The sequence below is a fragment of the Staurois parvus genome, unplaced genomic scaffold, assembly GCF_062004578.1.
Source record: "Staurois parvus isolate SC_StPar_1 unplaced genomic scaffold, SC_StPar_1.0 ptg000447l, whole genome shotgun sequence".
In the NCBI taxonomy this organism is placed as follows: domain Eukaryota; kingdom Metazoa; phylum Chordata; class Amphibia; order Anura; family Ranidae; genus Staurois; species Staurois parvus.
In genome coordinates, this window is record NW_028318243.1 from 1,041,713 (window position 1) to 1,068,744 (window position 27,032).

Here is a 27,032-nt window from a genome sequence, read left to right on the forward strand (position 1 = left end):
AAGCCCATCTCTATCCAGCATGACTGTGCCCTTGTGTAGATCAAGCCCATCTCTATCCATCATGACTGTGCCCTTGTGTACATCAAGCCCATCTCTATCCAGCATGACTGTGCCCTTGTGTACATCAAGCCCATCTCTATCCAGCATGACTGTGCCCTTGTGTACAAAGCCAGCTCCGTAATGACATGGTTTGACCAGTATGGTGTAGAGGAACTAAAGTGTCCTGCACATCAGACATTTGTGTATTCGGCGAACAAACGAACAGGAAGGGAGTTTGCCAGGCTTAGTGGTTTGTCCCCTCTGTTTGAACTTCTTGGTCGAACTTTCATTAGGTTTGTTCGACCGAGAACCAAACGGGGGGGAGTTCAGCCCATCACTACTTGGGAGGGGCACCCCAATACTTTGGGCCATAGGGGTAGGTGTGATGGACAGAGGCCCCATACTCTTGGCCATATACACTACATATAAATGCGGCTGGTTCTCTATACCAGGCTGAGACTTTAACCACAAAATGTGAAACGTGATTGGAACAGCTTTACAAACGGTCAGAATCATCAGAAGGCTCCAATATGATCTATTTTTACATGGAACTTGAAGAACAACTTTTTTTTATTTTGCATAGAGCGGAGATGTTCAGTTCGCTGTCACAATGGGGTTTATTTATTAAAGCTGGAGAGTGCAAAATCAGACTCACTTCTGCATAGAAACCAATCAGCTTCTAACCCCAGCTTGTTCAGTTGAGCTTTGGCAATAAAACCTGGAAGCTGATTGGTTTCTTTGCAAAAGTTAGCCTGATTTTGCACTCTCCAGCTTTAGTAAATAAACCCCATTATGTTTGCTGCCTGTGCCTAAACTGAAAATCGTTTTGCTTACTTTACCTCCAGAACAGGAATGAAGGGGAACTGTCTCCAATGGACACAGAAGTTCTCACCATTCCCCACTCCATGCAAAGCTGGAAGTAACATTGTGGCTTGGGTTCTACTTTATACAGGTATGAGCAGGAAAATTACAAAGTGTACGTCCTGGAAGACTACTGTGTCAGACCCTCAGCATCAGTTCATGGTCAATGGCAAGATGGTCAGTTGGTATAAGAGCTCCTCAACAAGCAGTGGTGGACTTTCATTTAAAGATGATATATTGGCAGAGAAGAAGAGGTATCATGACCAGGGATGAAAACATCCGTGTCCCTGGAAAAAACATCAAAGTAAAATGAATGAACAACAAGAGACTGATTCAGAGAAAAGATCTCCAATGACAGGACAGGATCATTAATTGAAGGATCATTACCCTTAAAGCAGAACTCCATGTGAATTTTTTGTTGTCCCATGCAGTGAGGCTGTTCCAGAGGTCCCCTGAAAGGCTATACTACTATACCTTGTCCTTCAAACCTCCCAAAAACAGTGCTCCCCCATGTCCAGTGGTGGACTGTTCCTGCTGTCCTTATGCCCGGAAGACGGTCTATGGGCATGGTGACATCAGGAACAGTCTATTCCCAAAGCCACTAGCATGCAGGGATGGCAGGGACCGGTCTTGCGCTCAGAGGATCGGTGGATTAAGTTAGTATATCTTTGCTGTTATCACCCCTAGACACAAACGAGTAGTTAGCCCCCGCAAGTGCAGCCACAGCCCCACTGCTCAGTACAATCTGTTTTTTGCCACCAGTTCTGCTTTAATGTAAGACTTCCATAGAGCAAAAAATACTCTGCTCCTGACCTTCTCTCTACCTTTCTGATTACTGCCATCACCAGGATATCACAACTCCAACCAGGCCTGGACTGGGACAAAAAATAGGCCCGGGTAAAGACTGATCAGCCAATTTCTGGGGGGGTGGGGGGAAGTTGGGTGTGCAAGGGCATTTGTGGCGGCAGTTAGTGACAGAATAGTGAATATTCATAGTGAATATAAAAAGGACTGCACTGTAAGGGGCACTGTATTGATTACAGTGCCCCTTTACAACGCAGTCCCCTTTATGTCACAGTGCCCCTTTACATTACAGTGTCCCAAGAGATCTAATCACAGTGCCCCCTATATATTCAAAGGAATGGCCCAATCCAGTAAAGAGACATCCCCATCCAGAAAAGAGACAGCCCAGTCCAGCAAAGAGACATCCCAGTCCAGCAAAGAGACATCTCTATGTAACAAAGAGATATCCAAATCCACAATGAGACATCCCAATCCACAAAGAGGCGGTGTGTCTCTTTATTGGACAGAAATGTCGCTTTGCTGGATGGGGATGTCCCTTCTTGGACTGGGCTGTCTCTTTGCTGAATTGGGATGTCTCTTTGCTGGACCCAACTGGGCAAAGAGACAGTGCAGTCCAGCAAAGAGACATCCCCATCCAGCAAAGAAACAGCCCAATCCAGAAAAGAGTCATTGCCATTCAGCAAAGAGACATTGCTATCCAGCAAAGAGACAGCCCGTCCAGCAAAGAGCTCATCCAGCAAAGTGACATCTTGCCCAGCAAAGAGACAGCCCATTCAGAAAAGAGACATTTCATCCAGCAAAGAGACAGCAGTCCAGCAAAAAGACAGCTCAACCAGCAAAGCGACACCTAAACCAGCAAAGAGAAAGCCCGTCCAGCAAATGTGCCCTATGGCCAGTCCAGGCCTGCCTCCAACATGACCTTCCATAAGATAGAAAATAGTCTGCTACTGACCTTCTTTCTACCTTTCTAATTACACCCACCACTGGGATACCACACTCTGCAACATGACTTTCCACAAGATCGAATATACTCTGCTCCTGACCTTCCCTCTACCTTTCTGATTACACCCACCACTGGGATATCTAACCCTTCAACATGACCTTCCATGAGATGGAAAACACCCTGCTCCTGACCTTCTCTCTGCCTTCCTGATTACATTCACCCCCGGCATATCACACCTCCAACATGACCCTGCATGAGATGGAAAACACCCTGCTCCTGACCTTCTCTCCACCTTTCTGAATACACTCACCACTGGGATATCGCACCCTCCGACATGACCCTCCATAAGATAAAAAGTACTCTGCTCCTGGCCTTCTCTCGAAATGTGTAGTTCCACCCACCACCAGGATATCACACCCTTCAGCATGACCCTCTATAAAAGGTAGAACTAGGAAGTATGGAATATTCTCTTTGATGTTTTGGATTTCCTATCAAGAAATACATAGTCTATCTTTCTTGTGATAGAAGTAATAGTATTCATGATTAGTTTAGGAGAGGGTTTCATACTCACCTCTACTGGGGATACATGTAGAGGATTTTCCACCTGTAAAAATAATGACCAGATATGTCACATCACAGCAAGAACACAGGAGCTACAACAACAAGGAATACAGCCAGCGCAGTGAGCAGTAGCATTGATTACTGGTCTTTGTTTTTTATTATTTTGCGGTTTTGCTTTATACAGGGTAAAATCATCAGAACATGACTAATGCACCATAGATAGGCTTGTCCACTCCTACTTCCACCATTACCTATCCATACCCCTCCACACCCCCCTTAACCAACTAAACTTTACAAAAAACATGACACCATTTGGAGTAAATGGCCAACATGGCCTTTTATTAACAACTTCACATTTTAACATACATCAACCGTTCCTTAACGGAAAACCAAAGAATTGTTGTTGGTCTTCAAAGGCACCCACAAACGATCCAAAATGCACCTGCGGACAACCCTATACACTAGGCCTCCAGCCGCAACCAACCAGCTCGGAGACAACCATACCGTCCGCAGTGCAGCAACACCACCTTCCAGTTAAACCTTGGTTAACTGGGAATATCCACCGGGCCCCCCATACCACGGATGGGGTCCCACACCATTGTATTACCTTCCAAGATGAGAACCGCCTCCAAAGACCAACAACCGCCCACGAACCAACGGAAAAACCCCCCTTCCAACTGGTGTCCAGTTTGTTCTTGTGGTCGTGTTCTGTTTCGCTGTCTTACTCACCTGCCCCCGGACAAGACCCTATACCTAACCAAAAACATGGAGGGCGGGAGGGAAGCTCTGGTCCTCGCCACGTCCTGCTCCACTGATGCCCCTTCCGCAGAACCCCCCACCCTAAGGTACCACAGACCCCTCCTACACTCCACATCTGCCAATAATATAATTCCCAATCAATTCCCCACCCCCTGGAACTAAATTTAACCCCTTCCGTTCCCTACACCACTCTGGGCCTCGTCATGTATGCCCTGCGCTATTTCCATTCTTCCCTATTCACTACGGGCATTTCTCTCATATTATATCAGATATTGTGTTTATTTGGCATTATTTAAAATGTTTAATTTGGCATAGCCAGGGCTGCTGTTAGAAATCATGGGGCCCTGTACAGCCTACTTGACAGCTCCACCGCAGCCCCCCCCCCCACCCCAGAACATATCAAAATTATTTTTTCATTAACCACCTGCCAACTGCGCTATAGCCAAATGACAACTACAGCTCGGTTGCCCAGTTTTGGGAGGGCATCATATGACGTCCTCCCAGAACACGCCCTCCCACATGTCCCCAGCGGCGCGCACCCGGCAATCTCTGTGATCCCTGTGTCCTACAGACACAGCTGATCACATGATGCGGCAAAGAGGCCAATCACAGCAACCTTTTACCACGTGATCAGCCGTGTCCAATGACACAGCTTTACCGGCAAGTGCTAACAGAGATCAGGGCTGATTCTGCGAACACTGCGGTTTTGTGTGCAATGTATCAAGTGACAGTGACCTACTGACACTGCACTTGCTGGGGGAGAAGGGGGGGTAAGCGTAGGGGCTAAACGCAGGTGCTGGCAGGTGCAGGGGCTGATTCCACTAACGCTACATTTTGGGGACGCTATACTAATGTGAACGCTGGTATAGCGCTGATCTGATCAAAGATATTGATCCGTTCAGACACTAAGCTAGCAATGGAGGTTTATTGTACATGGGCGTGCTCCTGGCAATCAAGGGGTTAAATGTGATGACTGGTGTACTGACGAGCAATCTGATGCTATCTGGGAGGGGCGTGAAATCCACGGGAGCGCGAATTACGTATATATATACATACACGTGGTTTTGCACACCCGTGCCACCCTGTAACAGTATTTCTGCTATAGGGCGGTCAGGAAGCGGTTACAGAAGCGGTGTGTTACCTCGCTGCGTTGCTTTAACTGACAGTTGCGCGGTCATGCAACACTGTACCCAAATGAAATTTACGTCCCTTTTTTCCCATGAATTGAGCTGTCATTTGGTGGTATTTGAACGCCTGTGTGTTTTTATTTTTTGCGCTATAAAAAAAAGTCTGACAATTCTGAAGAAAAAAAACAATATTTTGGACTTTCTGCTATTAAACAGTAAAACATTTCAAAAATCTAATTTCATAATAAATTTCAGCCAAAATGTATTCTGCGACATGTCTTTGCTGAAACAAAAAATCCCAATTAGTGTAAATTAATTGGTTTATGTGAACGTTATAGCGTCTACAAATGGCAGGAAAGATACTGGATTTTTTTTATACTAATAATGGTGGTGATCAGCGGTTTATGGTGGCGATCAGCGACTTATGGCGATGATCAGCGACCTATAGCAGTACTGCAGGACTGCGGCGGGCATTCTGACACTGGGGGGAACTGACTTGGTGTCACTGACATCCCCAGTGACAACAATACAGTGATCAGTGCTAACAAAAAGCTCTGATGCTGTACTAATGGCACTGTGGAGGAAGGGGTTAACATGAAGGGCGATCAAAGGGTCAACTGTGTGATGGGAGTGTTTTACTAGGGGGTGGGGGGGGGGTGCTTCACTGTAAGCACACTGACAGGGATGGCTGTGCTCAGCCATCCCGAGCAGTGTCCCCAAACTGACAGGGAGGACTGTTGGTAAACAAAGCAGCCCTCCTCCCTATCGGTGATCGCCGGTAATCACCGGGTGCCAGTGGGTAATCACCTTCCGGGACCCGGTGATTGACACCTGCAGCCGCAAATGGCAGCGCGAGTAGGGCGCGTGCGCCCACTACCCGAAAATGCTAAATTAGGTATATATACAGTATATATATATATATATATGTGATTTTTCACACAGGGGCTGCCCTGTGTGCAGTATATCTGCTATAGGGTGGTCCTTAAGCGGTTAAAAATACATTGAAATCATTATCAGCGGACACAAACATGTGTATGGACAGTGTATTCAGGGATACTCACACACCTACTCCTGATAGAGTAACAGAAGGTTCCAAACAAACAGCTCATTCACTTTGTATGGGCCAGAGAGCCGTGTAAATGAGCCCTTCATTTTTTAAAATAATTTTTTACAATATTTTAAAATTATTTTTTTTACAAATCTTTATTATTGTCTTAGAATTTTGAAAAATCATATTTTACAATTTTTTTTAGATTATTTTTTATATTTTTAAAATTAGTTTTTACTTTTTTTGCTACTTTTGCGTTGTTTTTGTTGTTATTTTTATTTATTTATGTACTGTAGCGGGGGGTTTGTGGTGAGATATCAGGGGTCTAAACTGGGACCCTGTTGAAGTAAGTTTTATTTTCCTCTGGATCAACTGCGGGTTTATTTCTTTGTAAATTGCAGGTTTTTTTTATTAATTTTACTATTGGTCAAGCTCAATGGACTTGTGTCTTTTTCAGCCTGACAATCTATGTACTTACTGTATAGAATTCATTACTGTAGGTCATTTCTATGGTGTTTTTTCTCATGTTAAAGTGGTTGTGAACCCTTACATGTTCCCAGTGCAGTGACTGTCCTCAGATGAAACAAATCCTCCTACATAAGTTGTACCTATTCATCTGCAGTCTTCTCTTCTCTACATCACTTCAAAGTGCTGAATTTATAAAGCTTGCCTGGGAGTTCAGAAAACAGGGCGGACAGCTGACTTACACTCTGCAGAGGCCAGTGAGGAGAACTCTTAGAGCTGATTGGAGGGAAGAGACACACCCAGTGGCCTATTCAGGCTTTGTGCTGCCGTAGGCAACACAAAAATTGTGCGCCCCCTCATCCCCAGCCATCTCCCCTCCCCCATGCTTGGCTCCCTCTCCCATCCACAGTCGGCACCCTCCACTCTTCCTTCCCCAGAATTCCACACAGACAATGGGCAGAGCCAAGCTCTGGCCGCTCTCAGGCAGCACTCAACGATCAGCAGAGCTCCTTCCTCATCCGGTTGCTCGGCTCCTCCTCTCTACCAGCTCCGGCCTGTGTGTGGCCTTCAGATCCAGCGACCACCGTCCTCTCGTGGTTCGGGTTCCATGTAGTGGAGACTGCTGCAAGCCTGCAAACATAACGGCTCCTGTGTGCTATTGCCACAAGAGTGTCACTTCTGCTGGGGGGGCGACACCGGCCCCTGAAAAATGCTGCCCAAGGCAGATGCCTTTTTGCCTGGCGGTAAATACACCCTGGACACACACCCTCCACACAGCACACAGGAACAGAGCTGAGACTGTCAATTTGCTGGAGCTCCCTCCCTTGTCACCATTTTTCTCTTGGTGTCAGGAAAACTTGTCAGAAGTGATTCATGCTGAATGCAGAGGGAGGAGGCAGCAAACAGAAACTACACTTGGTTTGGATTGAGACAAGTACACACTATGGAGGGAAATGCTTAGTTCATATTTCATGTCTGAAGTTTACAACCACTTTAAGTTTGAATTTCTTGTGTATATTTAGTTGGACCGACAACTAAAGCCCAAACCAAACAAGTAAGACAAATAAGTAAAGTTTACTAACCTTTTTTTAGGTAGTCACAATTGTAGTAGTGACATCTTCTCTTTGTGGTTTTAAGGACAAATCTTCCTTTACCTCCCTGCCTTGTAAAGATGGTCACTTTGAAAACCTCGTCTACTGGTATCAGAACCTCCTCTTCCTTTGGATAATAGGAATACTTTTTGATGTCGGCACCGAAGCAGCTGGTGATGTTGAAGAACGTGTCATCTCCAAAGATCTTTGCTACTGTTTGGCTGGTGGATGAAGAAGCAAACTGACCGAATCTGACTTCTCCCCCGATTCTTTCAGGCTTAAAAGATATGCCTCTCATCCCTCTGTATACCTTCCATCGTGACCACCAACAACTCGACCTAAGGAGCACTACAGCGCGTGTCAAGAAGAAGTGAAGAGAATGGTAACGGAACGTGTCCCAACTGCTATAATTTCTCACTGCCCTGTTGAAGCTAGAATAAATTGTGCGGTTGGAATATGCCATAATGGCAATGCCGTACTCATCCCGAAAGCCTCTTGGTACTCTCAGTTTCTCTTTGTTCCACTTCTCTTTTGCCGCATCCCAAGTACTATTAAACACTGGGTCAGCCCGTTTTTCTTCAGCAAGTAGGGATTTTATTATTATACTTTCCATCTCTTTTCTGCAGCCTTCATACTGATCATCAAATGCGTTGTCATTCATATTTAGAGTGTGTTCCTGCAATGATCAGAAGAACTCTGCTGTGGTCATACTACAGTCATACATGCACATGTAGAATTTTGGGTCAGAATAATCAGAAGTCGGTTGACCCACCAGAATTTTTTTTTTTTTTTTGGCCTATGGAAAGTAATCAAAGTACCCATGAGGAACCTCCACAAGAACGGGAGAACATACAAACTCCATCACAGCAGATTAGTAGATGGCATGGTGGGTTTACAATGATGTTGTCCTGGGTTCCACTTCTACCAGGAATGGTACCTTCATGGAATCTGTATGTTCTTCTTGTATCTTTGTGAGTTTCTCCCATGTTCTCAGCTTCCTAGACTACTAGTAGGGATGGTTGGGGGTATTCATGCTAGGAAGGGAAAATTGGGGGAGGGGAATTTTGGGACTGAGGGGGAAATTTGTGCTTGGAGGAGAAATATGAGGGGTTGAGGATTTGTGGAAGGAGGGGGATTTTTTTTTTGGTGGGAGGGGGTTTGTGCTGGGCATATGGAGGGAGAAAGGATTTGAGCTAGGGGGATAGCAGAACAAAGATTTGTGCTGGGAGGAGGGGGGATTTATCCTTAGGGGGTAAGCATGCAGATAAGTGCTGGATTTGTTTGGGGGGGATTTTTGCTGACAGTATAATGCTCATACATCTTGGAGGGGGCGCAATTCAGCATGTTTGCCCTAGATGACCTTGGCCAGGCACTGAATATACCTTACATCCATTATTGTCAGAAAACAAACCGCTGAATCACAAGCAATTATGGTAAATTACACTTCGGTGACCATTTACTTCCATCTACATACCTCTTGAGTCCATCCAATCCCAAACATCAGCCAGAGAGAAAGGAGTACACCCGCAGAGAATCTCATTCTGACAATAACCTGCAGGAACAAAGAAAGTGATGAATTGTATGATCATTCTACAATAATTGCTGCAGTGAGCTACGTGTAACAATTCTGTGGATCGGGGGTCTCCAAACTACAGCCCACATGTGGCCCACTACGAGATTTTATTTGTGGCCGGGGTCAGTGGCATTCCCTTACATCAGTGAACAGACTGGGGATTCAGATCAACTGGTCTCTCTTTGTGATGGCGACACTGATGTAAGAGGGGCTCTGATGGGGCCCCTATGTAAGAGGATAGGGGACTATGATGACATGGGGGGGGCTTCTGATATGAAGGAATGACTTATGATGTGATGGGGGGCTTCTGATGTGAAGGAAGGGCTTATGATATGATGGGGGGTCATCTGGTGTGATGGGGGACATCTGATGTGAAGGAAGGGCTTATGATGTGATGGGGGGCATCTGGTGTGATGGGGGACATCTGATGTGAAGGAAGGGCTTATGATGTGATGGGGGGCATCTGATGTGAAGGAAGGACGTATGATGTGATGGGGGCATTTGATATGAAGGAAGGGCTTATGATGTGATGGGGGGCATCTGATGTGACGGAAGGACTTATGATGTGATGGGGGGCATCTGATGTGAAGGAAGGACGTATGATGTGATGGGGGGCATCTGATGTGAAGGAAGGACGTATGATGTGATGGAGGACTTCTCATGAGATGGGGTGGCTTTTGATGAGATGGGGGATTCTGATATGAAAGGGGGACTTTTAATGTGAAGGTGGGTTCCTGATTTAAAGGGAGGACATATGGTGTGATGGAGGAATTCTGATGTGAAGGAATGACATCTTATGTAAAGGGGGGTTCTGATGAGATGGGGGGCTTCTGATGTGAAGGGAGGACTTCCTATGTAAAGGGAGGGTTCCAATGAGATGGGGACTTCTGATGTGAAGGTAGGACTTCTTATGTAAAGGGGGGTTCTGATGAGATGGGAGGCTTCTGATGTGAAGGGAGGACTTCTTATGTAAAGGGGGGTTCTAATGAAATGGGGGGCTTCTTATGTAAAGGGGGGGGGGGTACTGATGAGATGGGGGCTTCTGATGTGAAGGGAGGACTTCTTATGTAAAGGGGGGGGGGGTTCTGATGAGATGGGAGGCTTCTGATGTGAAGGGAGGACTTCTTATGTAAAGGGGGGGGGGGTTCTGATGAGATGGGAGGCTTCTGATGTGAGGGGAGGACTTCTTATGTAAAGGGGGGTTCTGATGAGATGGGAGGCTTCTGATGTGAAGGGAGGACTTAGGACTTCTTATGTAAAGGGGGGTTCTGATGAGATGGGAGGCTTCTGATGTGAAGGGAGGACTTCTTATGTAAAGGGGGGTACAGATGAGATGGGAGGCTTCTGATGTGAAGGGAGGACTTCTTATGTAAAGGGGGGTTCTAATGAAATGGGGGGCTTCTTATGTAAAGGGGGGAGTACTGATGAGATGGGGGCTTCTGATGTGAAGGGAAGACTCATAATGTGCTGGGGGTCTTCTGATGTGATGGGGGGGGGGGGCTTCTAATATGAAGGCAGGAGTTCTGATGAGATGGGAGCTTGTGATGTGAAGGGAGGACTTATGATGTAATTGGGGGGGGGGGGGGGCTTCTGATATGAATGGATGATTTCTTATAATATGAAGGGCTTTTTATGTGAAGGGAGAATGTCTGGTGAGATGAGGGGCTTCTGATGTAATGGGGGTGGACTTCTAATATGAAGGGATAGCTTCTGGTGAGATGGGGGGGCTTCTATTGTGAAGGGAGGACTTGTGATGTGCTGGAGGGCTTCTGATACGATGGGGGGGGGGGGCTACTGTTGTTTTTATGAACAATCTCTGTGTTTGCAAAGCAAGCAGAAGAAACAAAGCGATCTTTCATAAAAAACAGCACACATTATACACATTAGCACTTGTCAGGCGCACACTTAACCCTTTGATTACCCAGAGATGGTAACCCAGGTAACTAGTAAAGTGACAGTGTACAGTATTAGCACTGATCACTGTATTAGTGTTACTGGAGATGTCAATGCCAGTTAGCCAGCTCCCACAAAGTGTCAGATTGCCTGCCGCACTACCAAAGTCCCACTATAAGTCGCTGATCACCGCCATTACTAGTATAAAAAAATAAATAAATAAAAAATCCGGTATATATATCACAGTTTGTAGATGCTATAACTTTCAGGATATATATATATATATATATATATATATATAGAGAGAGAGAGAGAGAGAGAGAGGGGGGGGGGGGGAGAGGGAGAGAGAGACAGAGAGAGATCCTGCTATAAACTTCTCCACAACTTTATCCCTGACCTGTATGATGTGTTCCTTGGCCATCGAAGATGCTGTTTGCTCAGAAATGTTCTCTAACAAACCTCTGAGGGCTTCAAAGAACAGCTGGATTTATACTGCGATCATATGACACACAGGTGGACTCTATTTACTAATTAGGTGACTTCTGAAAGCAATTGGTTCCACTAGATTTTAGTTAGGGGTATCAGAGTAAAGGGGGTTGAATACAAATGCACGCCACACTCTTCAGATATTTATTTGTAAAAAATAATGAAAACCATTTATCATTTCCCATTCACTTCACAATTATGTGCCACTTTGTGTTGCTCTGGCACAGAAGATCCCAATAAAATACATTAACTTTTTTTACGTTTTTTTTATACACTGTATATACATATATATATATATATACAGTGAAGGAAATGCGTATTTGCTCCCCTGCTGATGTTGAATGTTCGCCCCTCACAAAGAAATGATCGGTCTAAAAATGGAATGTTCGGTGTATTGTAACACTGAGAGACAGAATAGCAACAACAAATTCAGCAGAAATGCATGTCTAACAAATGATGACTGATCTGCATGTTCATGAGGGAAATAAGTATTTGATCCCCTATCATTCAGCAGGATTTCTGGCTACCAGGTGTCTTTCATACAGGTAACAAGCTGAGATTAGAAGCAGTCTCTTAAAGGGAGTGCTGTTAATCTCATTTTGTTATCTGTATAAAAGACACCTGTCCACAGGAGCAATCAAACCATCAGATTCCAAACTCTCCACCATGGCAAAGACCAAAGAGCTGTCCAAGGATGTCAGGGACAAGATTGTAGACCTACACAAGGCTGGACTGGGCTACCAAACTATGGCCAAGCAGCTTGGTGAGAAGGTGACAACAGTTGGTGCAATCATTCACAAATGGAAGAAACACAAAACAAATGTCAGTTTCCCTAGGTCTGGTGCACCATGCAAGATCTCACCTCGTGGAGTGTCAATGATCATGAGAACAGTGGGGAATCATCCCAGAACTACACGTGAGGATCTTGTCAATGATCTCCAGGCAGCTGGGACCACAGTCACCAAGAAAACAATTGGTAACACACTACGACAACAAGGACTGAAATCCTGCAGTGCCCGCAAGGTGCCTCTGCTCAAGAAAGAACATGTCCAGGCCCGTCTGAAGTCTGCCACTGAACATCTGAATGATGCAGAGGAGGACTGGTGGGAAGTGTTGTGGTCAGATGAGACCAAAATCCAGCTCTTTGACATCAACTCAACTCACTGTGTTTGGAGGAGGAGGAATGCTGCCTATGACCCCAAGAACACCATCCCAACTGTGAAACATGGTGCTGGAAACATTCTGCTTTGGGGGGGGTTCTGCTAAGGTGACAACTGCACCGCATCAAAGGGACAATGGCCAGGGCTATGTACCGTCAAATCTTGGATGAGAACCTTCTTCCCTCAGCCAGGGCATTGAAAATGGGTCATAGATGGGTGTTCCAGCATGACAATGACCCAAAACACACGGCCAAGGCAACAAAGGAGCGGCTCAAGAAGAAGCACATTAAGGTCCTGGAGTGGCCTAGCCAGTCTACAGACCTTAATCCGATTGGGAATCTGTGGAGGGAGCTGAAAGTTCGAGTTGCCAAACGTCAGCTAACAAACCTTAATGACTTGTAGAGGATCTGCCAAGAGGAGTGGGCCAAAATCCCTCCTGAGATGTGTGTGAACATGGGGGCCAACTCCAGGAAACGTCTGACCTCTGTGATTGCCAACAAGGGATTTGCCATCAAGTACTAAATCATGTTTTGTGAAGGGGATCAAATCCTTATTTCCCTCATGAACATGCAGATCAGTCATCATTTGTTAGACATGCATTTCTTTAAATTTTGTGGTGCTATTCTGTCTCTCAGTGTTACACCGAACATTCGATATTTAGACCGATCATTTCTTTGTGAGTGGGCAAACATTCAAAATCAGCAGGGGAGCAAATACGCATTTCCTTCACTGTGTATATATACACGGCTCAAAAAAATAAAGGAAGGCTTTTTAATCAGAGTCTAGCATTAAGTCATCTAAACTCCTGGGATATGGATCTGGTCAGGTAAGTAGCAGAAGGGGTTGTTAATCATTTCCAGTTGTTTTGGTGTTAACAAAATTAACAACAGGTGCTCTAGATGGGGAACAATGAGATGACCCCCAAAACAGGAATGGTTTTACAGGTGGAGGCCACTGACATTTTTTTCCCTACATCTTTTCTGATTGTTTTTCACTAGTTTTGCATTTGGCTAGGGTCAGTGTCACTACTGGTAGCATGAGGCCATACCTGGACCCTACAGAGGTTGCACAGGCAGTCCAACTCCTCCAGGATGGCACATCAATACGTGTCATTGCCAGAAGGTTTGTTGTGTCTCCCAGCACAGTCTCAAGAGCATGGAGGAGATTCCAGGAGACAGGCAGTTACTCTAGGAGAGCTGGACAGGGCCCTAGAAGGTCCTTAACCCATCAGCAGGACCGGTATCTGCTCCTTTGTGCAAGGAGGAACAGGATGAGCACTACCACAGCCTTACAAAATGACCTCCAGCAGGCCACCACTGGTGTGAATGTCTTTGACCAAACAATCAGAAACAGACTTCATGAGGGTGGCCTGAGGGCTCGACGTCCTCTAGTGGGCCCTGTGCTCACTGACCGGCACCATAGAGCTGGATTGGCATTTGCCATTGAACACCAGAATTGGCAGGTCCACCACTGGCGCCCTGTGCTTTTCACAGATGAGAGCAGGTTCACCCTGAGCACATGTGACAGATGTGAAACTGTCTGGAGAAGACATGGAGAACGTTCTGCTGCCTGTAACATGGTTCAGCATGACCGTTTGGTGGTGGGTCAGTGATGGTCTGGGGAGGCATATATATGGAGGGACGCACAGACCTCTACAGGCTGGACAATGGCACCCTGACTGCCATTAGGTATCGGGATGAAATCCTTGGACCCATTGACTGCAATATTTATTCTAAGCTTGCTTTCATAGATGTAATTTTCATCACTAAGCGGGAGGAGACATGGTGATCTACACCTTCTAGGGTGGTCTCTGGTCACTTGGCTGTAATATTTAGTTTGGCTTGTCGTTTTTATGGACACGATTCTCATCACTTACCTGGACGAGACACAGTGATCTGTATCTTCTCTGGTGGTCTCTGATCCCCTTTCTACAAAATGCTAAGCTTGTTCCATCCACGGACACAACTCTCATCAATTACTTGGAGGAAGCACGGTGATCTGCATCTTCTCTGGTAGGCTCTGGTTACTTTGCTGCAATATTTACAGTACTCTGGAAAATGTTTAGGCAGGTGTGAAAAAATGCTGTGAATGAAGAATGCTTTCAGAAATAGAAGTTTTAATAGTTTATTTTTAGCAATTAACAAAATGGAAAATAAATGAACAGAAGAGAAATCCAAATGAATTCAATATTTGGTGTGACCACCCTTTGCTTTCAAAACAGTAAGTACACTTCTAGGTACACTTGCATACAGTTTTTTAAGGCTCTCGGTAGGTAGGTTGTTTTGAACATCTTAGAGAACTGAGCCCAGATCGTCTGTGGATGTTGGCTGCCTCAAATCCTTCTGTCTTCATGTCATCCCAGAAAGACTCCATGATGGTGAGATGAAGGCTCTGTGTCAGTCAAACCATCACTTCCAGGACTACTTGTTCTTCTTTACACTGAAGATAGTTCTTAATGACACTGACTGTATGTTTGGGGTCGTTGTCCTTCTGCAGAATAAATTTGGCAACAATTGTGCACCTCCCTGATGGTATGGCATGATGGATAAGTATCTACCTATATTTCTCAGTATTGAGGACACCATTCATCCTGACCAGTCTATGCTCCTCAACATTGCCCGTTTCTTTGTACTTCTGCAAAAGAGCCTGAAGAAATGAATTGATGTTGGTTTGAAGCCAAAAGGGTAGCCACACGAAATATTGATATGATTTAGATTTTTCTTCTGTTCGCTAACTATGCATTTTGTAAATTGATAACAATAAACAATAAAAATACATATTTTTGATGAGCATTCTTACTTTACAACATTTTCTTCTCACCTGCCTATAACTTTTCCACAGTACTGTAGCTAAAGGTATCCCTTTCATAGATGTGATTCTCATCACTTACCTAGAGGAGACAAGGGGTCTGTATCTTCTCTGGTGGCCTCTATTGCTGCAATATTTATGATGGGTAAAATAAAATAAAAACCTTTGCACAGTCACTTGTAATAAATAAAATAAACAATAATATTCCTAGATGGAAACTGAATGCATCTCAATGTTATGTCCCAATATGATCCCACCACACATGTATACCAATAAACAAAAAATCTGGGACAGCACTACATACAAAATTACATAATCCATATATATATATATATACAGTATATATATATATATGTCCTTCTCAATATCCATATAGTTAGGTCCTTCCCATCCAAGTGCACGAAACAGATAAATGTAATACCACCACCTTGTGGAGATACCACCACCTTGTGGAGATATCACCACCACGTGGAGATACCACCACCACCTTGTGAGATACCACCACCTTGTGGAGATACCACCACCACCTTGTGAGATACCACCACCACCTTGTGAGATACCACCACCTTGTGGAGATACCACCACCACCTTGTGAGATACCACCACCACCTTGTGAGATACCACCACCTTGTGGAGATACCACCACCACCTTGTGAGATACCACCACCACCTTGTGAGATACCACCACCTTGTGGAAATACCACCACCTTGTGGAGATACCATCACCACCTTGTGAGATACCACCACCTTGTGGAGATACCACCACCTTCAGCCTCTCACCTTATTAGTAAGACCTACTTATGACTTCGGTCTAATTGTGCCTTTCACCCTTGTCTCCCTGGGTTATGGGGATTGTCCTTCCGATGAGATGCACTGTTTGCCGATTCAGACCACTTACGGGTCGACTGTCCTTTCTTGTGTTTTCCTCTGTACAAAACAGTCTGTTTTATTTGCCGAGGGTTCCTCTTAGAAAGGAAGGCGGATTCACATTTTGCATACAGGAACTTTGTTTCTATGTAGATTGTACAAGCACTGCTCATGAGGTAGCTTTATCTGATGGTTACATATGGAGACCCCGTTTCCTGCAGGTGCAGCCTCCTTACAGACCCCAACAAGGTGGGCAATTGTATTTTTAGTTGTATTAACCATTTGAACTCCAGAGGATTTACCCCCCTTCCTGACCGGGCCTCTTTTTGCTATTTGGCACTGCACTATTTCAACTGATAATTGCGCGGTCATGCAAAGCTGCACCCAAACAAAATGTACGCCCTTTTTTCACACAAATAGAGCTTTCTTTCGGTGGTATTTGATCACCTGTGCGCTTTTTATTTTTTGCGCTATAAACAAAAAAAAGACTGAAAATTTTGAAGAAAAAGAATACTTTTTACTTTTGGTTATAAAAAATATATAATTTACTTTGAGTAAACTCAAAGTTAGTCATAAATTTAGGCCAAAATGTATTCTGCTACATGTTTTTTGTAAAAAAAAAAATCCTATTATGTGTATATTGATTGCTTTGTGTGAAAGTTATAGCGTCTACAAACTATGGTATAGATACTGCAATTTACACAATTTTTTGCTATACAGCGCTGCACTACTTTAACTGACAATTGCGCGGTCATGCAATGCTGTACATAAATGAAATTGACGTCCTTATTTTCACACAAACATAGATTTTTTTTGGTGGTATTTGATCACCTGTGCACTTTTTATCTTTGGCTCTATAAACAAAAAAACTTTTGAATTTTTAAAAAAAAAAAAACGATATTTTCTCATTTCTGTCATAAAAAATGTCCAAAAAACTCAAATTACATCATAAATTTAGGACAAAATGTATTCTGCTACATGTTTTTAGAAAAAAAAAATAATAAGTGTATATTTATTGCTTTGTGTGATAGTTATAGCATCTACAAACTATGGTATAGATACTGGAATTTACACAGCTTTTACTTTCTGATTGCCTATCACATTTCTTGAGGTGCTAAAATACCAGGACAGTACAAACACCCCAAATGACCCCTTTTCGGAAAGTAGACACCCTAAACTATCTGCTGAGGAGCATTTATTTTTTTTCCACAAGTTTTTGGAAAATGACAAAAATATTTTTTTTTATTTTTTTGACACAAACTTGTCATTTAAATGATATATTTCTCACACAAGCCATGGGTATATGTGGAATTACACCCCAACGTACATTCTGCTACTTCTACCGAGTATGGGGATATCACATGTGTGAGACATTTTGTGAGCCTAGCCACATACAGGAACCTGAAATCCAATAATCACTTTGAAAGCCTGAAGGTGCGCAACTTCCTCATTTCACTTCCTCACTACCTATCACAGTTTCAGAGGCCCTGAAATGCCAGAATAGCACCAAACCCCCCAAATGACCCCTTTTTGGAACGCAGACACCCCAAGGAATTTAAAAAGAGGCATGGTGAGTATTTTATAAAATATAAATCGGTGTCTTAAACTTATACACTCTACAATACCCTGTAAAATAATACAAAAAGTCCCACTTTCACCCTTGAAAGTATAAATCAATTATAATAAACCCTTTTATTGTCCATCAAATTATGTGAAACAAAACCCAAAAATAAGTCCATAAATCTTTCTCCAATTTCTGTAAAAAACTTGCCGTATGATTCCAATAATTACCATGTACCTCAAAACAAAGAAAACTCAATAGTGTATTATCCTCAAAAAAATGATTAAATACATAAATAATTACCCTCAAAAATTCCTCATTATTTCCTTGTCGTAACATCATTTTTTATATTTTGGCCCCCCAAACAAAAGGATATTATATTGTGGTTTTTTTGCATTAAAAAGTTAATTTATTTCAGTAATTCAATTCAAAGAGTGAAACTCATATATTATAAAGATTCATTACACAAAGAGTAACATATATCCTGTATTTCTCTCTTTTCATTTTGATCATTATGGCGTACAGCTAATGAAAACCCAAAATTCAGTATCTCAAAAAATTAGAATATTACATAAGACCAATGAAAAAAAAAAAAAAATTTAATACAGAAATGTTGGCTTACTGAAAAGTCTGTCCTTGTCCAGTATAGCATGCACTCAATACTTGGTCGGGACTCCTTTTGCATGAATTACTGCATCAATATGGAGTGGCATGGAAGTGATCAGCCTTTGGCACTGGTGAGGTGTTATGGAAGCCCATGTTGCTTTGGTAGTGGCCTTCAGCTTGTCTGAGTTGTTGGGTCTGGTGTCTCTCATCTTCCTCTTGACAATACCCCACAGATTCTCCATGGCGTTAAGGTCAGGAGAGTTTGCTGGCCAATCAATCACAGTGATACCATAATCATTAAACCAGGTACTGGTACTTCTGGTCCTGCTGGAAAATGAAATCCCTATCTTCATAAAGCTGGTCAGCAGAGTTCTCACTGCCTGGCACCATAGAGCTGGATTGGCATTTGCCATTGAACACCAGAATTGGCAGGTCCACCACTGGCGCCCTGTGCTTTTCACAGATGAGAGCAGGTTCACCCTGAGCACATGTGACAGACATGAAAGGGTCTGGAGAAGCCATGGAGAATGTTCTGCTGTCTGAAACATCTTTCAGCATGACCGTTTTGGTGGTGGGTCAGTGATGGTCTGGGGAGGCATATCCATGGAGGGGCGCACAGACCTCTACAGGCTAGACAATGGCACCCTGACTGCCATTAGGTATTGGGATGAAATCCTTGGACCCATTGTCAGACCCTACACTTGTAAAGTGGGTCATGGGTTCTTCCTGGTGCAGTGGGTCCTGGGTTCCTCCTGGTGCAGTGGGTCCTGGGTTCCTCCTGGTGCAGTGGGTCCTGGGTTCCTTCTGGTGCCATGGGTGCTGGGTTCCTCCTGGTGCAGTGGGTCCTGGGTTCCTCCTGGTGCAGGGGGTCCTGGGTTCCTCCTGGTGCAGTGGGTCCTGGGTTCCTCCTGGTGCAGTGGGTCCTGGGTTCATCCTGGTGCAGTGGGTCCTGGGTTCCTCCTGGTGCACGACAATGCCTGGCTTCATGTGGTGAGAGTATGCAGGCAGTTCCTGGAGGATGAAGGAATTGATACCATTGAATGGCCCCCACGCTCACCTGACCTAAATCCAATAGAACCCCTCTGGGATGTCATGTTTCGGTCCATCTGACACCACCAGGTTTCACCTCAGACTGTCCAGGAGCTCAGTGATGCCCTGGTCCAGGTCTGGGAGGAAATCCCCCAGGACACCATCCGTGGTCTCATTAGGAGCCTCCCCCGACGTTGTCAGGCATGCATACAAGCACGTGGGGGCCATACAAACTACTGAGGACCATTCTGAGTTGCTGCAATGACATTTCACCAAAATGGACTCGCCTGCTGCATATTTTTTTACTTTGATTTTCAGGGGTGTCTTTGAATTCAGTCCTCTGTAGGTCGATCATTTTCATTTCCATCGAACAATGGGGCGTCCTTACGTTCCTCACCCATCACCCCGTCCATGTCAGAATAGAGATCCAGCAGGAGATTCCTCCCCATTGAGATCTGATGTGTTTTCAAAGTCTTCCTTTCATTTTTTTGAGCCGTGTGTGTATATACAGTATATGTATATACATACATACATTTCTTTAATTCTTTTATTTATATGATATATATATATAATGTTTTTGAGCAGTGTGTGTGTTTGTGTATATATATATATATATAATATTAATTAAAATACATTTTATATATATATATATATATATATATATACACAAACACACACACTGCTCAAAAACATTATATATATATATTTTTTTTTTTTTTTGAGCAGTATACATATGTGTGTATATATACAGTTGCAAGAAAAAGTATGTGAACCCCTTGGGATTACGTGGAGTTTTGCATGAATTGGGCATAAAATGTGCTCTGAACGTCATCTAAGTCACAACAATAGAAGAACACAGTCTGCTGAACATAATACTACACAAACATTAGATGTTGCCATGGTTTAATTGCACATAACATGTAAGCATTCACAGTGCAGGGAGGAAAAAGTATGTGAACCTTTGGACTTAATAACTGGTTGACCCTCCTTTGGCAGCAATAACCTCAACCAAACGTTTCCTGTAGTTGTAGATCAGACCTGCACAACGATCTGAAGTAATTTTGGACCACTCCTCTTCACAAAACTGTTTCAGTGTAGCAATATTCTTGGGATGTCTGGTGTGAATCGCTCTCTTAAGGTCATGCCACAGCATTTCAATCGGGTTGAGGTCAGGACTCTGACTGGGCCACTCCAGAAGGCGTATTCTGTGCTGTTGCAGCCATTGTTTTGTTGAATTACTTGTATGCTTTGGGTCATTGTCCTGTTGCATCACCCATCCTCTGCGGAGCTTCAGTTGGCGGACAGATGGTCGTACGTTTTCCTGCAAAATGTCTTGATAAACTCTGGAATTCATTTTCCCATCAATGACAACAATCCATCCAGGCCCTGAGGCAGCAAAGCAGCCCCAAACCATGATGCTCCCTCCGCCATGTTTCACAGTGGGGATGAGGTTTTGATGTTGGTGTGCTGTGCCTTTTTTTCTCCACACATAGTGTTGTGTGTTCTTCCCAAACAACTCAATCTTGGTTTCATCTGTCCACAGTATATTTTGCCAGTAGTGCTGTGGAACATCCAGGTGCCCTTTGGCAAACTTCAAACGTGCTGCAATCTTCTTTTTGGACAGCAATGGCTTCCTCCGTGGTGTCCTCCCATGTACTCCATTCTTGTTTAATGTTTTCCTTATTGTAGATGTGTCAACAAAAATGTTAGCATGTGTGAGAGATTTCTGTAGGTCTTTAGCTGACACTCTGGGATTCTTCTTTACCTCATGCAACATTCTGCGTTGTGCTCTTGCAGTCATTTTTACAGGACGACCGCGCCTAGGGAGAGTAGCAACAGTGCTAAACTTTCTCCATTTGTAGACTGTCTGTCTTACCGTGGACACATGAACATCAAGGCTTTTGGAGATACTTTTGTAACCCTTTCCAGCTTCATGCAAGTCAACAATTCTTGATCGTAGGTCTTCTGAGAGCTCTTTTCTGCGAGGCATGGTTCACATCAGACAGTACTTCTTGAAATCAGTAAACCCAAAACAGGTGTGTGTTTTTTAAGGGCAGGACAGCTGTCAGCAACACATCCAATATCATCACACTGATTGGAGTCAAGGTTGGCGCACTCCTGGCTCTAATTAGCTCTGGGAGAAGTCATTAGGCTAGGGAGTCACATACTTTTTCCTCCCTGCACTGTGAATGTTTACATGTTACGTGCAATTAAACCATGGCAACATCTAATGTTTGTGTAGTATTATGTTGAGCCGACTGTGTTCTTCTATTTTTGAGACTTAGATGACATTCAGAGCACATTTTATGCCCAATTCATGCAAAACTCCACGTAATCCCAAGGGGTTCACATACTTTTTCTTGCAACTGTATATAAATATATATATATATGTATAAAATGTTTGGGGGTTCTGAGTAATTTTATAGCAAAAATAAAATAATGATGCAGGAGAGGAACAGTCAGAAGTTGCCTAGGTGGGAACTAGTTAAGCTGCAGAGATAAAGCTCAGGGAAATGTGTGTTTTTATTATTTTGCTTAAACATACAAATTTTGGGGAAAAAACCTGTATCTGTATCTACTTTTGGTTTGTGGTTGGGTGCTGTGTGCAGCTGTGTCATACAGAAAGTGAAAAGGACCGGCCTGATATAAATAAAAACCACAGCTAAGGACCAGAGGACAAACACATCTGCGGCGGAGATACAGATCACCAGGTAAGGGATGCTTCTTGTTTTTCTCATATAGACTCCTATAGAGAGGCTGATATTACCCTTCATACTATTAAATCTGGAAAATGGAGGGTGTAAACAAATTTAAAGATTCTTTTTTTTTTTTTTATTTAACATTTTGTAAAATGTTACATTTTGCGTACTTTAAAGAGATGACTTGTCCTTGCAGCCATAACCCATCTTGTTTAACTTGGACTATACAAAATGTAACGCCCCCATTGAAAAAAAATGCAATATTTTACATTTATATTTCGGATTATGTTTACCACGTACCTGTACACTGGCTCTTATTTCTGGGTTCAGGGCGTGCACGCACGCCACCCACCGACTCCCACTGTGATTGGACACAGTAGGATTTTGTCAGCAGGTTTCAGCCAATGATTCACGGCTGAGACCTGCTAATCAGCTGTGTCCAATCACAGCCTAGAGTCCTGTGTTGTCAAACACACAGAGCTCTGTACAGAGGAAACGATCTGCGCGTTTCTCTCTACAAAGCTGGGAGAACCCACATGGAAGAAAAATATATTTTAAAAATACGTTCTTAATATATTCTTCCCAAATATACTAACATATATTTCAAATACTAAAATTTTGGCTGTATTAAATATATTTAAAAAATATATTTCAATATATTTGTGAATATATTATTAAATATATATTCAGAACGCACACTGCCATATATATCAAGGTGTAATTTGGAATGCATTTAAAAAGTATATTTAAAAATCTATGTTTAAATGCATTTTTGTAGATGTTCAAAAACATCTGGAAAAGATATTTTGAAAAATATATCTTTAAATATATGCCTTTGGAAAATATATTTTAATTGACATTTTTGGAATACATGTTAAAATATATTTGTGTAGGCCAATATATTGTAAATATAGGTCGCATGTATAAATTGTTTTTCTAAATATATTGAAAATATATTTCTCTTCCATATGGGAAGAAACAAACCGAGTTTTAGTTAAAAAGCAGCACATATTACACACATTACATTGTTGGGCACACATTTAACCCCTTGATTACCCTGAGATTGCTTAACTCCTTCCTAGCTAGTGTCATTATTACAGTGACCATGTATAATATTATCACTGTATTAGCCCACACGGAAGAAAAATATATCTGAAATATATTTTAAAAATATTCTTCCCAAATATATAAACATATATTTGAAATACTACAATTTTGGCCATATTCAATAATTTATTAAAAAAATTATATATATACAGTAGATGTATGCAGAATATTAGACACTTGTGCTTAGAGAATCCCAGTTTCCCAATCAGCACCACTAAACTATTTTTTTTCCTCTTTCCTATTGCTGTTACAATAGTATCCTCTTATGATTTACCGAATATTCTGAAATAAAGTAACAGCGCTCCTAAATAAAGTGCAGCAAATTAATAATTCATGAGTTTATATTTTATCCATGGGAGGGTTTCACATTTCAGTGCAATGATCCAATAACTAAAAGTGCAAACTCAATAATATATACAGTGAAATGCTCCAATAACTAAAGTGCAAACTCATGAATTATTAAAGTGCAATGTTCCAATAACTAAATAAAGTGCAAACTCAATAATCAATAAAGTGCAATGCTCCAATAAATAAAGTGCAAACTCATGAATTATTAAAGTGCAATGCTTCATTAACTAAATAAAGTGCAAACTCAATAATCAAAGTGCAAACTCATCAATTATAAAGTGCAATGCTCCAATAAAGTGCAAACTCACAAATTAATAACGTGCAATGTTTCAATATCTGAATAAACTGCAAACTCAATAATTAAAGTGCAAACTCATGAATTATTAAAGTGCAATGCTCCAAAAACTAAAGTGCAAACTCAATCTATAAAGTACAATGCTCCAATAACTAAATAAAATGCAAACTCAATAAATTATAAAGTGAAATGCTCCAATAAATAAAGTGCAAAAGCAATAATCAATAAAGTGCAATGCTCCAATAACTAAATAAAGTGCAAACTCATGAATGATTAAAGTGCAATGCTCTGTATGTAACCTCCTATACTCTATTGCTAATGATTAAATATGCAGATTAAGTCGATGGTTTCCTCTTTCTTGTCTCTGTGTAATACATCATCTATAACGTGTCTATAAGTCCTGTTATAACAAATACACAGTTGTGCTCAGACATTTGCACCCTCTGGCAGAATCATGACATTTTGGCATTGATATTGAAACTAAGACTGATCATGCCAAAAAACTGTCATTTATTCAAGGATAGTGATGATATGACTCCATTTATTATCACATTGTTGTTTGGCACTTTTTAAAATCCTAATGATAACAGAAATCCCCTGAATGCCCTGGATCAAAAGTTTCCCTCCCCAGGAATGTTCGGCCTTGGTACAGACACACAAGGTGACACACACAGGATAAAATGGCAGTTAAAATTTAATTTCCCACATTTGTGGCTAAATTGCAATTAGTGTCAGTGTATAAATAGTCAATGAGTTTGTTAGCTCTCACGTGCATGCATCAAGCAGACTAGATACTGAGCCATGGGGAGCAGAAAAGAACTGTCAAAAGACCTGCGTAACAAGGTAATGGAACTTTATAAAGATGGAAAAGGATATAAAAAGATATCCAAAGCCTTAAATATGCCAGTCAGTGCTGTTCACTTATAAAGAAGTGGAAAATCCAGAGATCTCTTGATACCAAGCCAAGGTCAGGTAGACCAAGAAAGATTGCAGCCACAACTGACAGAAGAATTGTTCAGCATACAAAGACCCCACAGGTAACCTCAGGAGAAATCCAGGCTGCTCTGGAAATAGAAGGTGTGGTTGTTTTGCACAATACGGAAATACTGGAACAAAAATGAGCTGCGTGGTGGAGTTGCCAGAAAGAAGCCTTTACAGCTTATTTTTGTTTAAGGTTCATTGCACAGGGATGGTGGAAACCCCTCATAATGGATGCAGCGGGTGTTCAGAACCAGGTCCTCAGCACAGGGATAGTGGGAACCTCTCATAATGGGCACAAAGGGGTGAACAGACCCAGGAACTCAACACAGGGATGGTGGGAACCCCTCATAATGGGTGCAGCGAGTGTGCAGACCCGGGAACTCAGCACAGGGATGGAGAGAACCCCTCATAATGGGTACAGCAGGTCTACAGACCCGGGAACTCAGCACAGGGATGGTGGGAACTCCTCATAATGGGCACAACGGGTGTTCAGAACCAGGTCCTCAGCACAGGGATAGTGGGAAGCCCTCATAATGGGCACAGCGGGTGTACAGACCTGGGAACTCAACACAGGGATGGCGGGAACCCTGCATAATGGTCACAGCCAATGTACAGACCCCAGAACTCAGCACAGGGATGGTGGGAACCCCTCATAATGGGCACACCGGGTGTACAGACCTGGGAACTCAACACAGGGATGGTGGGAACCCTGCATAATGTCACAGCCAATGTACAGACCCCAGAACTCAGCACAGGGATGGTGGGAACCTCTCATAGTGGGCACACCGGGTGTACAGACCCGGGAACTCAGCACAGGGATGGTGGGAACCCCTCATAATGGGCACACCGGGTGTACAGACCTGGGAACTCAGCACAGGAATGGTGGGAACCCCTGATAATGGGCACAGCGGGTGTTAGGGGGATTAACTCTCCAGCATCCATTAGAGACTGATATAGCAGTTTTGGGTGGACTGACCCTTTCAGGGACTGGAGTTCTGAGTACAGGACTGTCTATATTATTGCAATATCAGAAGTTCCAGCAGCTTATCTCGTCTGTGTCTCGGGGCGGACTGACCATTTAGGTACTTGGGCACTGCCTGAGGGCCCGGGGTCAGTAGGGGGCCCCGTGGGATGCCCCTGCCCCTGGTACCTCTCTTTTTTGGGTGTGCTTTGAGTGTGGGAAGGGCACAGGGGCCCCATGATTTCCTATTGTCCGGGGGCCCCATGAGTTGTCAGTCCTCCCCTGCTGTGTCTGAACTTGATCTCTTCACATACTTGGCGCTGGTTTCTGCTTTTACTTCACTGTGAGAGTTGTGACCCGCGGACAGGAAAACCTCAGGCGGTTCCTGACAGTTTCCTGTGTCTGTGTTATACATGAAAAGAAGAACAATTGCATTTAAATCGTGTTATTTGGGGCGAAATCCTCGAATTGAACCCTCTCATAGGAACAACGTCATAAAATGTACAAGAATCATCCAATGGGATCTAAAGGATGGAACAAACCGCATGAAAGGGCCTTCAGAAAACGAAGGTCACACACAGTCTATGCAATGTGAATCAAAACCCAAAAATAACAATGTAATATATTGCAGCTCACCAGTCCTTCGAGGTGGTGGCTGACTTAGTTTTCCTTTTTCAGCCTTCTCCTTTTATTTTCACCCGGCGATCCTCAGGAGAATACACTTCCATAGACACACATGATGAATAACTCTTCTGTACTCTACCATAAAGCCGGCCTATTTGGAGTCTCACGTCTTCTTTCTCTGCAATCAGGCAGAAGGTTCTAGGACTGTGCACTGCGCAGGACGGGACTTCTGAGTTGTTACATTTTGCAGAATTTTGGAGCGTAATGCACACATTTGTCTCAGAGACGAGGTGAGAACAACACACAGTGCAATGAGCATGCACGGGCATAGACTGG

The 27,032-nt window shown here is 43.1% G+C and overlaps 1 protein-coding gene across 1 annotated transcript; it reads right to left on the reverse strand.

Annotated features, from left to right (window-relative positions):
* Positions 1-964: 964 nt before the first annotated feature.
* LOC149453591 (ecto-ADP-ribosyltransferase 5-like) lies at positions 965-16,577 on the reverse strand. Its single transcript, XM_089688145.1, has 5 exons — positions 16,399-16,577; positions 9,173-9,250; positions 7,690-8,374; positions 3,219-3,251; positions 965-1,187 (listed from the first exon to the last, which is right to left on the reverse strand). The coding sequence occupies exons 2-5, from the start codon at positions 9,236-9,238 to the stop codon at positions 1,120-1,122; spliced, it is 852 nt and encodes a 283-aa protein (XP_089544271.1). The 5' UTR covers positions 9,239-9,250; positions 16,399-16,577; the 3' UTR covers positions 965-1,119.
* Positions 16,578-27,032: the final 10,455 nt, after the last annotated feature.